The sequence below is a fragment of the Salmo salar genome, chromosome 03 (genome assembly GCF_965601325.2).
Source record: "Salmo salar chromosome 03, fSalSal1, whole genome shotgun sequence".
NCBI classification, from domain to species: Eukaryota; Metazoa; Chordata; class Actinopteri; order Salmoniformes; family Salmonidae; genus Salmo; species Salmo salar.
In genome coordinates, this window is record NC_138293.1 from 48287207 (window position 1) to 48300144 (window position 12938).

Here is a 12938-nt window from a genome sequence, read left to right on the forward strand (position 1 = left end):
TGGTTTAGGGGCTTGTAAGTCAGCATTTCACTGTCAGGTCTATTTGGCGCAATGGAACAAATACAATTTGATTTGACACACACGACAGGCTCACTGTCTGACTGAGGCAGAGAGCGAGAGAGAGAGAGAGAGAGAGAGAGAGAGAGAGAGAGAGAGAGAGAGAGAGAGAGAGAGAGAGAGAGAGAGAGAGAGTGTGTGTGTGTATGTGTTTAACTTTGTCACCGGCACAAAGAGTGACTGAGGGAATGAAGCTGTCCACATCACCATGGTAACATAGTGACCAGCATTCATTGGGGACGAATGATGGGGAAGACTAACAAAGAATCTTATGGAAACAAGCCCCTGCCAATACAGTTCCTATCAATGGAAATTGGCCGTGTGCCAATAAAGTTCATACAAATGTAAACTGGACAATAAACTAATGATGAGCTGGATACTGCATTAGAGACCATTGGCTTCAAACACAATTCATCATAAGCATGTGTGGGTGTTGAGGGTCTCAATTTATCCATCTCATTTTCTTTCTATTTGCACACTGCTCCCCCTACCTCCATTGCCTGATGTCTGTCACTCCACCCCCAAACTCTTTCTCTTTCTGGCTCTGTTACCCTCATCCATCCATCTAACTCTTAATTACTTTCACCCCATGCCATCTCTCCCTCTTTCTTTCTTTCTTTCTTTCTTTCTTTCTTTCTTTCTTTCTTTCTTTCTTTCTTTCTTTCTTTCTTTCTTTCTTTCTTTCTTTCTTTCTTTCTTTCTTTCTTTCTTTCTGTCACTCCCTTCCTCCTTCCCACCCTCCTTGCCCAGGCAGATCTCGTTGTGATGGTGATGAGTCTGGTCTTTACTGAGACAGTGACTAAGCACAGTGGGGCGGTGGCCCATGCTAACACCATGGGTGTGTTCGTAAATTCAATCTGGAGTGCCAGAGTGCGCTCTGGGCGTTCGTAAATTCAGAGCGTTGTCAAATTGTCTGTTGGTAAATTCAGAGTGTTTTGCTCTGGGAGCATTCAGAGAGCACACTGTACGCTCTGGCCGAGGAGTAGGGTTGATCCGAGAGTTCTGACCTCATAAGGGCAGTCAAGCACCCAACGTAACTGGCTAATGTTGGCTAGCTTGCTAGCTACTTCCAGACACAAATGAGAGAACATTTCATACTGATCATTTTAACCCCCTTAGCAGAGCTGGTTAGGCTGTTTTCATGTTATCTAGAGCGTTGGTGACTGTAACTGTGCTGCTGGGAACAATTTAATTACGTTTTTTTTGCCAACGTTTACTGACACCGGCCATATTCAACAGGTGTTGAGAGTTGGTAAATTCATCAGTTATTCTGCGCTCTGGCACACTCAGACGAGAGGGCTCTGAAATCGGAGTAGATAGCCAGAGAGAATTTACAAACGCACCCTACGTCTCTACCTATCAGAGTTACACATCCATTCACCTCTCCTTCCTTCCTTTCTCTCTTTCCCTCGATTCCCCATCGGTTCCTACTCTACCATCCATCTCACTGTATCGCACCCCAGGTCCATTCCCCCATTCTTCTTCTCTTTTCTTCCCTTCCTTCCTTCCTCTCCCTCCCTCCGTTGACTCCAGGGGATTTACTGAAACAGTGAGTCAGCACAGTCGAGCGCCACAGTTAGCCGTCACGCTAACACTAGGATAACTCTCTGACCTACTTTCCAGAGAGGCTTTTCCTCTCCACTCGCTCTGCCTGGATGTCTGCTTCATACTGATAACTGGACGCGCACACATGTATGCCTGCAGTTACATACACATGCACACGCACGTTCACACCCACTCCAGCTTATGTTAATAGGAACATAAGGCCTGAGAGACATGAAGCTGATCCAAGAGAGGAGTGTGATGCTCACTGATCTGTTCTTCCTGGTTTCCCTTAGCCGGAGAGAGAGTGTTTGTGTGTCTGAGTGTGAGTTTTATCCTAACTGTCTTAAAGCAAGCTTGTATATTCTACTCTAAACCTACATCGGTCCACTGAGGCTTTGTTGTGAGGCTTTTTGCGTGAAAGGAATGTATGTCTCATCTAAATTACATATTCAGGAGCTTAGTCTTTGAACTCTCTCTTCCCACAGCAGGCTTCTTTCCCCCCCTTTCTCTACCTCCCTCCCTTCCTAACGCATCTCTTCAGGTGCTATCTCTCTATTTCTGCTCTTTCGCTTGTCCACCTCACTCTTCCATTCATCTTCACATCCCTCCTTTCCTCAGGTGATGGGGATATTCCGGAAGATATCGAACAGAGTCTGGCCTAACAAGGCAGCAAGGAATGACCAGACACCTCCTAACTTATACACCTTCATGAACTTACATACAGAGAGGGAGAGAGAGAGTTCCTTTTACATTTACAGATATAAAATGGATCCTGACACAATCGTTCCCTGTACTTGCTTAGAGAATGAGAGGGGGAAAGATGCAAGAGAGAAGAGCGAGGAGAAGGATGGAGAGAAAATAAAGGGAAAGCCGAGTGGGCGAACCGATGCTGATGAAGTGTGGGGAGCTCACTGAAGGAACAGTCTAATATGGCACTTCAAATGAGTGTGTAAATTAAGGGAGCATGGTACATGGTCTGTGTGTGTGTGTGGGGGGCATTGAAAATAAAAGAAGACAAGTACATATGCACAGGGCTGATTACAATAACAAGGATGGGCATGGAAGCTGTGCTTCAAAACAGCTGTCCATTTACACGACCAGCCAGCCAGCAAGGATCAGACTAGAACTACTAAATAATTAAAAGTAGGAAAGAATCAACCACTTCTCTTTTTTACTTTTCTTTCCCCCTTTTGTATTCAGTCATGCTGTTCTCAGCAATCTATTTGTACAAAGATAGATGCATGTGGTTCCCGAGTGGTGCAGTGGTCGAAGGCACTGCATCTCAGTGCTAGAGGCGTCACTACAGACCCTGGTTCAGTGGTCTAAGGCACTGCATCTCAGTGTTAGAGGAGTCACTACAGACCCTGGTGCAGCGGTCTAAGGCACTGCATCTCAGTGCTAGAGGAGTCACTACAGACGCCCTGGTGCAGCAGTCTAAGGCACTGCATCTCAGTGCTAAAGGAGTCACTACAGACCCTGGTTCAGTGGTCTAAGGCACTGCATCTCAGTGCTAGAGGAGTCACTACAGACCCTGGTTCAATGGTCGAAGGCACTGCATCTCAGTGCTGGAGGAGTCACTACAGACCCTGGTGCAGCGGTCGAAGGCACTCCATCTCAGTGCTGGAGGAGTCACTACAGACCCCCTGGTGCAGTGGTCTAAGGCACTGCATCTCAAGTGCTAGAGTCGTCACTACAGACGCCCTGGTGCAGTGGTCTAAGGCACTGCATCTCAGTGCTAGAAGAGTCACTACAGACGCCCTGGTGCAGCGGTCTAAGGCACTGCATCTCAAGTGCTAGAGGCGTCACTACAGACGCCCTGGCGCAGTGGTCTAAGGCACTGCATCTCAGTGCTAGAGGAGTTACTACAGACCCTGGTGCAGTGGTCTAAGGCACTGCATCTCAGTGCTAGAGGCGTCACTACAGATGCCCTGGTGCAGCGGTCTAAGGCACTGCATCTCAGTGCTAGAATTAGTCACTACAGACGCCCTGGTGCAGCGGTCTAAGGCACTGAATCTCAGTGCTAGAGGAGTCACTACAGACCCTGGTTCAGTGGTCTAAGGCACTGCATCTCAGTGCTAGAGGAGTCACTACAGACCCTGGTGTAGCGGTCTAAGGCACTGCATGCCAGTGCTAGAGGAGTCACTACAGACCCTGGTTCAGTGGTCTAAGGCACTGCATCTCAGTGCTAGAGGAGTCACTACAGACGCCCTGGTGCAGCGGTCTAAGGCACTGCATCTCAGTGCTAGAGGCGTCACTACAGACGCCTTGGTTCCAATCCAGGCTGTATCACAACCGGCCGTGATTGGAAGTCCCATAGGGCGGCGCACAATTGACCCAGCATCATCTGAGTTTGGCCGGTGTAGGCCGTCATTGTAAATAAAAATGTGTTGTTAACTGACTTGCCTAGTTAAATAAAGGTTCAATAATATATATATATATATATATATATATATTAAATGTAGCACTCACTCACACACAGACACTTTCTCTCTCTGCGATTGTGTGCTTTTCAAAGTGAACGCCCGTCACCTGCGCCCTTACACAGACAGTATCTGTACCAACTGTCCACACGACGGATGGATGGGCCGCCGAGGTCAGCAAAACAAAGGCAAAAGGGAAACAGCAGTGAGGGAAAAGTCAATGACTCATTTTGAAGTTGACTCCTCCTCACCCTCTGGGGATGACTTAGGGGTGATTGATTATGAGACGCTCAGAGCTGATGGGCTAAACATTCACAGCAACTGAATGTCCACCAAAGAAGTGGTTGTACTGCGACACCAACCGCCCCAAACACACACAATTTCCTCTCACTCATTAAACTTGTGTGTACAACCGTTGTAAATGTGCATTATACTAACCGTTGTCACCACACTCAAATGTTTCCTGCGACCTGATTAGTTAACCGTCAATGTGACCTTTGACCTCGAGGTTATGAGGTCACTGCTACCATGAGCTGTTCTTCAGATGTGTGCCCCTCTCTCTAGTCTCAAAAAAAATAAAAATATTACCCACTGGGCACACACTGGTTGAATCAACATTGTTCCCACGTAATTTCAATAAAATGACGTTGACCCAACGTGGAATAGACGTTGAATTGACTGACATCTGTTCCTAGTGGGTAGGTTCTGGTTTCAATGATGGCCTCTTTTGGCATAGAGGAACTACATCACTGCCTAGGTCGAGAAGGGAAAACATTTCCGGGGACTCTTCCAACAAATTACGAGTCAGACATGCCAGAACGTTGCGATTCAAAACCGTTGCGATTCAAGTTTGCAGGCAAAACCTTTGCAGGGGTTTTAGTTAAAACTTCTTTTAAAACCTCTTTGGGCTATGTCCGGATGTCCGGAAAATCATGCCCAAAGTAAAGTGCCTTTTACTCAGGCCCAGGATATGCATATAATTGGTTGGATAGAAAACACACTAAAGTTTCCAAAACTGTTAAAATAATGTCTGTGAGTATAACAGAACTGATATGGCAGGCGAAAACCTGAGGAAAATCCATCCAGGAAGTGCCATTATTTTGAAATGGGTGTTTTTCCATTGAAAGCCTATCCACCATATAAAGGGATATGACCCAGATTGCGTTCCCTATGGCTTCCACTAGATGTGAACAGTCTTTAGACATTGTTTCAGGCTTTTATTCTGAAAAATGAGGGAGAATGACCACTTTCAATGAGTGGACAGTGGAAAGTCCCAGAGCTGTTTGGTGCACGCTACTGAGAGTGCGCCTTTCGTTGTTTTTCCTTTATAATAATATTGTCCGGTTGAAATATTATTGATTATTTAGACAAAAAACAACCTGAGGATTGATTATAAACATCGTTTGACATGTTTCTACGAACTTTACTGGTACTATTTGGATTTTTCGTCTGCCTGTTGTGACTGCCTTTGAGCCAATGGAACAAAAAGGTTTTTGGACATAAAGGGACTTTATCGAACAAAACTAACATTTATTGTCTAACATGGAGTCTTGTGAGTGCAACCATATGAAAATCATTAAAGGTAAGTGATTAATTTTATTGCTATTTCTGACTTTTGTTACTCCTTTACTTGGCTGGAAAATGTTTGTATGGTTTTGTGTGCTGGGCACTGTCCTCAGATAATCGCATGGTATGCTTTCACCGTAAAGCCTTTTTGAAATCTGACACGGCGGCTGCATTAACCAGAAGTTAAGCTTTATTTTGATGTATTACACTTATATTTTCGTGAATGTTGAATATTGATATTCCTGTAGTTTGAATTTGGCGCTCTGCAATTTCACTGAATGTTGTCAAATCGATTCCGTTAAAGGGATTGGCGCGTGAAGGGATCACTAAGAGGTTATTAAGGCAGTTGATGCAAACTAGCCACTTTCGAAATGCACTCATTAACTTCTTGGTGACAGGGGGCAGTATTCAGAAATTCAGATGAATACGTGCCCAAATTAAACTGCCTGCTTCTCGGGCCCAGAAGGTAGGATATGCATATTATTAGTGGATTTGGATAGAAAACACTCTGTAGTTTCTAATACTGTTTGAATGATGTCTGTGAGTATAACAGAACTCATATGGTAGGCAAAAACCTGAGAAAAAATCCAACCAGGAAGTGACTTGTAGTTTTTCTATCTAATCCCTAATCAAACTACAGTGTCTGTGGGGTCATTTTGCACTTCCTAAGGCTTCCATTGGCTTTCAACAGCCTTTAGAAACTTGTTTCATGCGTCTATTGTTACTGGGCAGAGAATAGGAGCTCAGTCAATCAGTGGACTGTCTGGGACCAGTGAGTTGTTTACTGCGTGGGCACGCAAGCGCACCCTTCCTTCTTTTTCCTCTGTAATGAATACGCTATTGTCCGGTTGGAATATTATCGAAGTTCTATGTTAAAAAGACCCTAAGGATTGATTGTAAACATCGTTTGACATGTTTCTACGAACGGTAATGGAACTATTTGACTTTTCGTCTCTGGTTTTACGCTCTCGCGTTATGCCTTTGGATTAGTGATCTGAATGCGTGAACAAAACGGAGGTATTTGGACATAAATATGGAGTTTTTCGAACAAAAATAACATTTCTTGTGGAAGTGGGAGTCCTGGGAGTGCATTCTGACGAAGATCAGCAAAGGTAAGGGAAGATTTATAATACTAATTCTGAGTTTAGTTGACTCCAGAACTTGGCAGGTAACTGTATAGCTTGCTTTGATGGCTGAGCTCTGTACTCAGAATATTGAAAAATGTGCTTTTGCCGTACAGCTATTTTAAAATCTGACACAGCGGTTGCATTAACCTCTATGGGACCGGCGGGACGAATTCGTCCCACCTACGTAACATCCACTGCCAGCCTGTGGCGCGATTTTCAAAATCTTCAAAATCCTATTACTTCAATTTCTCAAACATATGACTATTTTACAGCCATTTAAAGATAAGACTCTCGTTAATCTAACCACACTGTCCGATTTCAAAAAGGCTTTACAACGAAAGCAAAACATTAGATTATGTCAGCAGAGTACCAAGCCAGAAATAATCAGACACCCATTTTTCAAGCCAGCATATAATGTCACCAAAACCCAGAAGACAGCTAAATGCAGCACTCACCTTTGATGATCTTCATCAGATGACAACCCTAGGACATTATGTTATACAATACATGCATGTTTTGTTCAATCAAGTTCATATTTATATCAAAAACCAGCTTTTTACATTAGCATGTGACGTTCAGAACTAGCATACCCCCCGCAAACTTACGGGGAATTCGCTAACATTTTACTAAATTACTCACGATAAACGTTCACAAAAAGCATAACAATTATTTTAAGAATTATAGATACAGACCTCCTCTATGCACTCGATATGTCCGATTTTAAAATAGCTTTTTGGTGAAAGCACATTTTGCAATATTCTAAGTACATAGCCCAGGCATCACGGGCTCGCTATTTAGACACCCGGCAAGTTTAGCACTCACCATAATCATATTTACTATTATAAAAATGTCATTACCTTTTGTTGTCTTCGTCAGAATGCACACCCAGGACGTCTACTTCAATAACAAATGTTGGTTTGGTCCAAAATAATCCATCGTTATATCCGAATAGCGGCGTTTTGTTCGTGCGTTCCAGACACTATCCGAAATAGTAAAGAAGTGTCGCGCGCTTGGCGCAATTCCTGACAATAAAATTCAAAGTATTCCATTGCCGTACGTCGAAGCATGTCAACCGCTGTTTAAAATCAATTTTTACGTCATTTTTCTCGTAGAAAAGCGATAATATTCCGACAGGGAATCTCCTTTTCGGCAAACAGAGGAAAAAATCCCAAAGGCGGGGGCGGTCGGGGTCACGCGCATAAGCTAGTGTCTCTTGATGGGCCACTTGAGAAAGGCGATAATGTGTTTCAGCCTGGGGCTGGAATGACGACATTCTCTTTTTTCCCGGGCTATGAGAGCCTATGGAAGACGTGGGAAGTGTCACGTTAGAGCAGAGATCCTTAGTAAATGATAGAGATGGCAAAGAAGTTCCAGAAATGGTCAGACAGGCCACTTCCTGTAAAGGAATCTCTCAGGTTTTGACCTGCCATTTGAGTTCTGTTATACTCACAGACACCATTCAAACAGTTTTAGAAAATTTAGGGTGTTTTCTATCCATATGTAATAAGTATATGCATATTCTAGTTACTGAGTAGGAGTGGTAACCAGATTAAATCGGGTATGTTTTTTATCCAGCCGTGTCAATGCTGCCCCCTAGCCCTAACAGGTTAAGGAGAAGTGTATCTATAATTCTTTCAATAACTGTTGTAAATTTTATCAACGTTTATGATGAGTATTTTTGTAAATTGATGTGCTCATTCACCGGAAGTTTTTGGTGGGAATACATTTTCTGAACATCACGCGCCAACGTAAAATGGGGTTTATGGATATAAATATGAACTTTATCGAACAAAACATACATGTATTTTGTAACATTGAGTCCTATGAGTGTCATCTGATGAAGATCATCAAAGGTTAGTGATTAATTTTAGCTGTATTTCTGGTTTTTGTGACGCCTCTCCTTGCTTGGAAAATGGCTGTGTGGTTTTTCTTGTCTCGGCGCTGTCCTAACATAATCTAATGTTATGCTTTCGCCGTAAAGCCTTTTTGAAATCAGACACTGTGGTTAGATTAAGGAGAATCTTATCTTTAAAATGGTGTATAATACTTGTATGTTTGAGAAATTTGAATTATGAGATTTTTGTTGTTTTGAATTTGCCGCCCTGCTATTTCACTGGCTGTTGATTGTGTGTACCGCGGGTGGGACGCTAGCGTCCCAGATGTCCCAGAAAGGTTAAAAATAATTTCTGTGATCTCCATCTTGCTAGCTTCTATTTTATTGAAGTGGATAAAGTAGTGTCCTAGGCAGTGATGTAGTTCCTCTATGCCAAAAGAGACCATAATTGAAACCAGATCATCTCATAATCAATCACCCGACCCCGAGTTGCCTAGGGTCAGGTTTTCAAGACTACTCTCTCTCTACCCCTTCTCGCTCCCTCTCTCTAATCCACTCTTTTGTCTTTTCTCTCTTTCTCCACACCTTTCACCAGTTTCTTTTTTCTCGATCTCTCCCTTCAATCCCCCCTCTACTAGCCAACCATATAGGTACTTCTAAAAAAGATAGACGTGTTGCAGAAGTGGGTGGGAGAAAAGAAGGAAAGAGGCATGACGTGTGTGGAGGTGTGAACAGTACTGAGCTGTAGATGACAAAAACACTCTTTTTCACACTAACAACCCCCAGCATGAGAACTAACAGCTGGGGAGGCGGATGACAGACATGGAAAGAGAGAATGAAAAAGAGAGATGGAAAGTGGGGATTAGCCAGGTGTTCGATAATGAAGGTAAAGTGAGGACACTGTAGGGAAAGAAAATTGGGTCAAGGGTGTGAAATGGGTGTGTGTGTGTGTGTGTGTGTGTGTGTGTGTGAGTGAGTGAGTGAGTGAGTGAGTGAGTGAGTGAGTGAGTGAGTGAGTGAGTGAGTGAGTGAGTGAGTGAGTGAGTGAGTGAGTGAGTGAGTGAGAGAGAGAGAAAATGGTTGGATGGGTGTGAGAGAATGAAATGGTTGGATGGGTGTGGAATGATGAGAGAGAGCGTGAAGAGAATGGAATGGTTGGATGGGTGTGGAATGGAATGGTTGGATTGGTGTGGAATGGGAAGGGGACACAGAGTGAAGGAGAACAGCCGGTAGGGTGAGGGAAGGTGGAGAGGGGGAGTAAGGGAGGAGACGACAAGGTGGAGGAGGGATTGAGGAAAGTTTTAATGAGCTAAAGGCCCCCCTCTCCTCTTCTCTCCTCTTCCTCCTTTCCTGTCTTGCTATGTGGTTAGGTTGTGGTTCATTTAGGGGGAGTGCAAGTGTGTGTGTCAAGTTAAGTTGTTGTACTCACAGCTGTCTTCCTCCTCAGTGATGGCGCTGATGACGTAGCAGGCGTACACGAAGCCCAGGAGCTGAGAAAACACACACAGTGAGTTAGAACACACAGAGGAGTGTGTGTGTGCGTGTGCGTGTGCAAACATATGAAGTACAACTATAGGACATAGAGAAAAGAGCAAACATACAGTACCCTAGGGGATAAACACCTCCATTCAAAAATAGCGACTGGGGACGTGAGTGTATGTACAGGGAGTATTTGGTTGGGGGATGGCACAACAGGTTGCAATCAAAATCACTGATCAGTACATAAATAAGCATGTGCAGTATGAGTCTATGAGATCATCTATATTCCTCTCTATCTAAATAATGTGTTCTGCAATACACACATCAACAACATGTCCAGAGACATTTCCTCAGAAAACAAACACTCTGCACTTAAACAAGCTGGAAAAACCATTAGATAACCAAACCAAGAACACTATTCTGGGCTCAACAGCCTGAATCTAGGCAAAGTGACGATAGGCTGTACTGTTGGCAGATGGCTGTCATCTATTCTGGGACACACACACTGGGGCTAAGAAAGAGAGACAGACACTCTCTACCTCCAAAGACTTGGCACACTGCCATGCCAATTAAAGCAGCATCGGGCACAATGCCCTCAAAACATACACTGGGCAACCGCAGACTGTGTGTGTGTGTCTGTTAATTGGGCATGCATGTTTTCATGCACAAGTGAGCCTAGTGATGGTACAGGCTATACAGTATATGAGTGTGTATCTGTGTGATCTTGAAGGGTAATGACTAGTCCTATAATCACACCTCAGACAACATTAGCAGCCTAAATTAGTTTTAAGAGAGAAAATTTAGTCCATCCTACCTTCTCTCTGCTAATACCCTCTGACAGCCAGGCCAGCCATTACAGTAGTAGGGAATTAACATACACATAAAGCCTGGACCACACACAAGATGGTGCTGGCAGCAGAGGCCAGACAATGTTTGGTTTGCATTAACGGTGTGCGTGTGTTTGATATGCCCTAATTAAAGTGTCTGGAGGGATCAGCCAACAACACAGTCAGCAAATACAGACTGTCAGGGTGGGAGGATAGCGCATAGGTGGTGGTTGATAGGGAGGTTGTACGTGGGGGGGGGGGGGTGTATTTAACTGTTGACCTGAATCTGTTCCCTTTCAGTCATTACTGGTCATTTTCTGAGTCACATCGGTCCAACAGCTTATTAGCTGACATTAAATCAACTGTGGGTCCCATGTGGCTCAGTTGGTCAAACATGGCGCTTGCATCCCCAAGGTTGTGGGTTCCATTCCCACGGGGCACCAGTACGAAGAAGTAAGAAAACGTATGCCGTCACTACTGTAAGTCACTCTGGATAAGAGTGTCTTCTAAATGACAAAAGAATGTACATAGACACTGCTATTTGTTCCTCTCTCCCCTTAGCTTTGTCTTCATCCTCCCCTCGTCTCTCTCGGCCGTCTGTGGGGGTCTCTGTTCTAACAGCACTAATGGAAAGTGTCTCCTCTGACAGCGCCCCTCGTTTCTCTAGGCCGTCTGTGGGGGTCTCTGTTCCAACAGCACTAATGGAAAGTGACTCCTCTGACAGCTCCCCTCGTTTCTCTAGGCCGTCTGTGGGGGTCTCTCTGTTCTAACAGCACTAATGGAAAGTGACTCCTCTGACAGCTCCCCTCGTCTCTCTCAGCCGTCTGTGGGGGTCTCTGTTCTATTAGCACTAATGGAAAGTGTCTCCTCTGACAGCTCCCCTCGTCTCTCTCGGCCGTCTGTGGGGGTCTCTGTTCTAATAGCAATAATGGAAAGTGTCACCTGACAGCTCCCCTCGTCTCTCTCGGCCGTCTGTGGGGGTCTCTGTTCTAATAGCAATAATGGAAAGTGTCACCTGACAGCTCCCCTCGTCTCTCTCGGCCGTCTGTGGGGGTCTCTCTGTTCTAACAGCACTAATGGAAAGTGTCTCCTCTGACAGCTCCCCTCGTCTCTGTCTAAGGTGGTATGTCTGTGTGTGTTATGCGTAGGTGTGTGACCGCATTTTAAGCGGAGTGGTCAGGGGTCTTGACCGAGGAAAACGTAGGGTGGAGAATGGAAAACGGGATTGAGGGATGGAAAAATGCGGCTGAGATGAGAAGAGAACAGAATGATTGGATGACTTCAAACCCAGGATTTATTCAATTTGCTGTTCATCTATAGCAAACAGTGGAGGCTGCTGAGGGGAGGACGGCTCATAATGGCTGGTACCAAGCCAATGGAACGGTATCAAAACACATGGAAATCATGTGTTTGATGTATTTGATGACATTCCCCCCATTCTGCTCCAGCCACTACCATGCACCCATTCTCCCCAATTAAGGTGCCACCAACCTCCTGTGATAGCAAAGCTTATCAGAGGAAACAGGCTTTGGGAGAAAACATGATATTCCACACTCATCCTGTCAGGATAACGTCAGCCCCCACACACTCATCCTCTCAGGATAACATCAGCCCCCACACACTCATCCTCTCAGGATAACATCAGCCCCCACACACTCATCCTCTCAGGATAACATCAGCCCCCACACACTCATCCTCTCAGGATAACATCAGCCCCCACACACTCATCCTCTCAGGATAACATCAGCCCACACTACTCACTACTGCCATTGAGCAGCAGTGTAGATTTGAAGGACACACAGCTGCTCAGCTAGGGGAGACAGACATTTGCATGCGTTAATGAAGCACACTGTCAAAGCTGCAATATTATCCCAGGTAGAGAAAGACAACCAGATTCCACACACACGTGCACACACACACGTGCACACACACATGCACACACACAAACACACACATGCACACACAGAGGAAATGACGACAATTAAAATGTTTTGCATATATGACATTTTGGGGAATTGAGGCCTTCATCAGGGTGCTCAGTCCAGTAACACGTATTGTATTTCTTTCAATAATTTGACTTTGG

The 12938-nt window shown here is 44.7% G+C and overlaps 1 protein-coding gene across 3 annotated transcripts in view; it reads right to left on the reverse strand.

Annotated features, from left to right (window-relative positions):
* The window catches only part of LOC106600545 (sodium/potassium-transporting ATPase subunit beta-1-interacting protein 4), a 145627-nt gene that overhangs the window by 10803 nt on the left and 121886 nt on the right, over positions 1-12938 (reverse strand). For all 3 annotated transcript variants that reach the window (XM_014191977.3, XM_014191975.3, XM_014191976.2), the window contains exon 5: positions 9979-10039. In XM_014191977.3, the coding sequence (XP_014047452.1) occupies positions 9979-10039 (61 nt within the window). The remainder of the gene's footprint in view (positions 1-9978; positions 10040-12938) is intronic.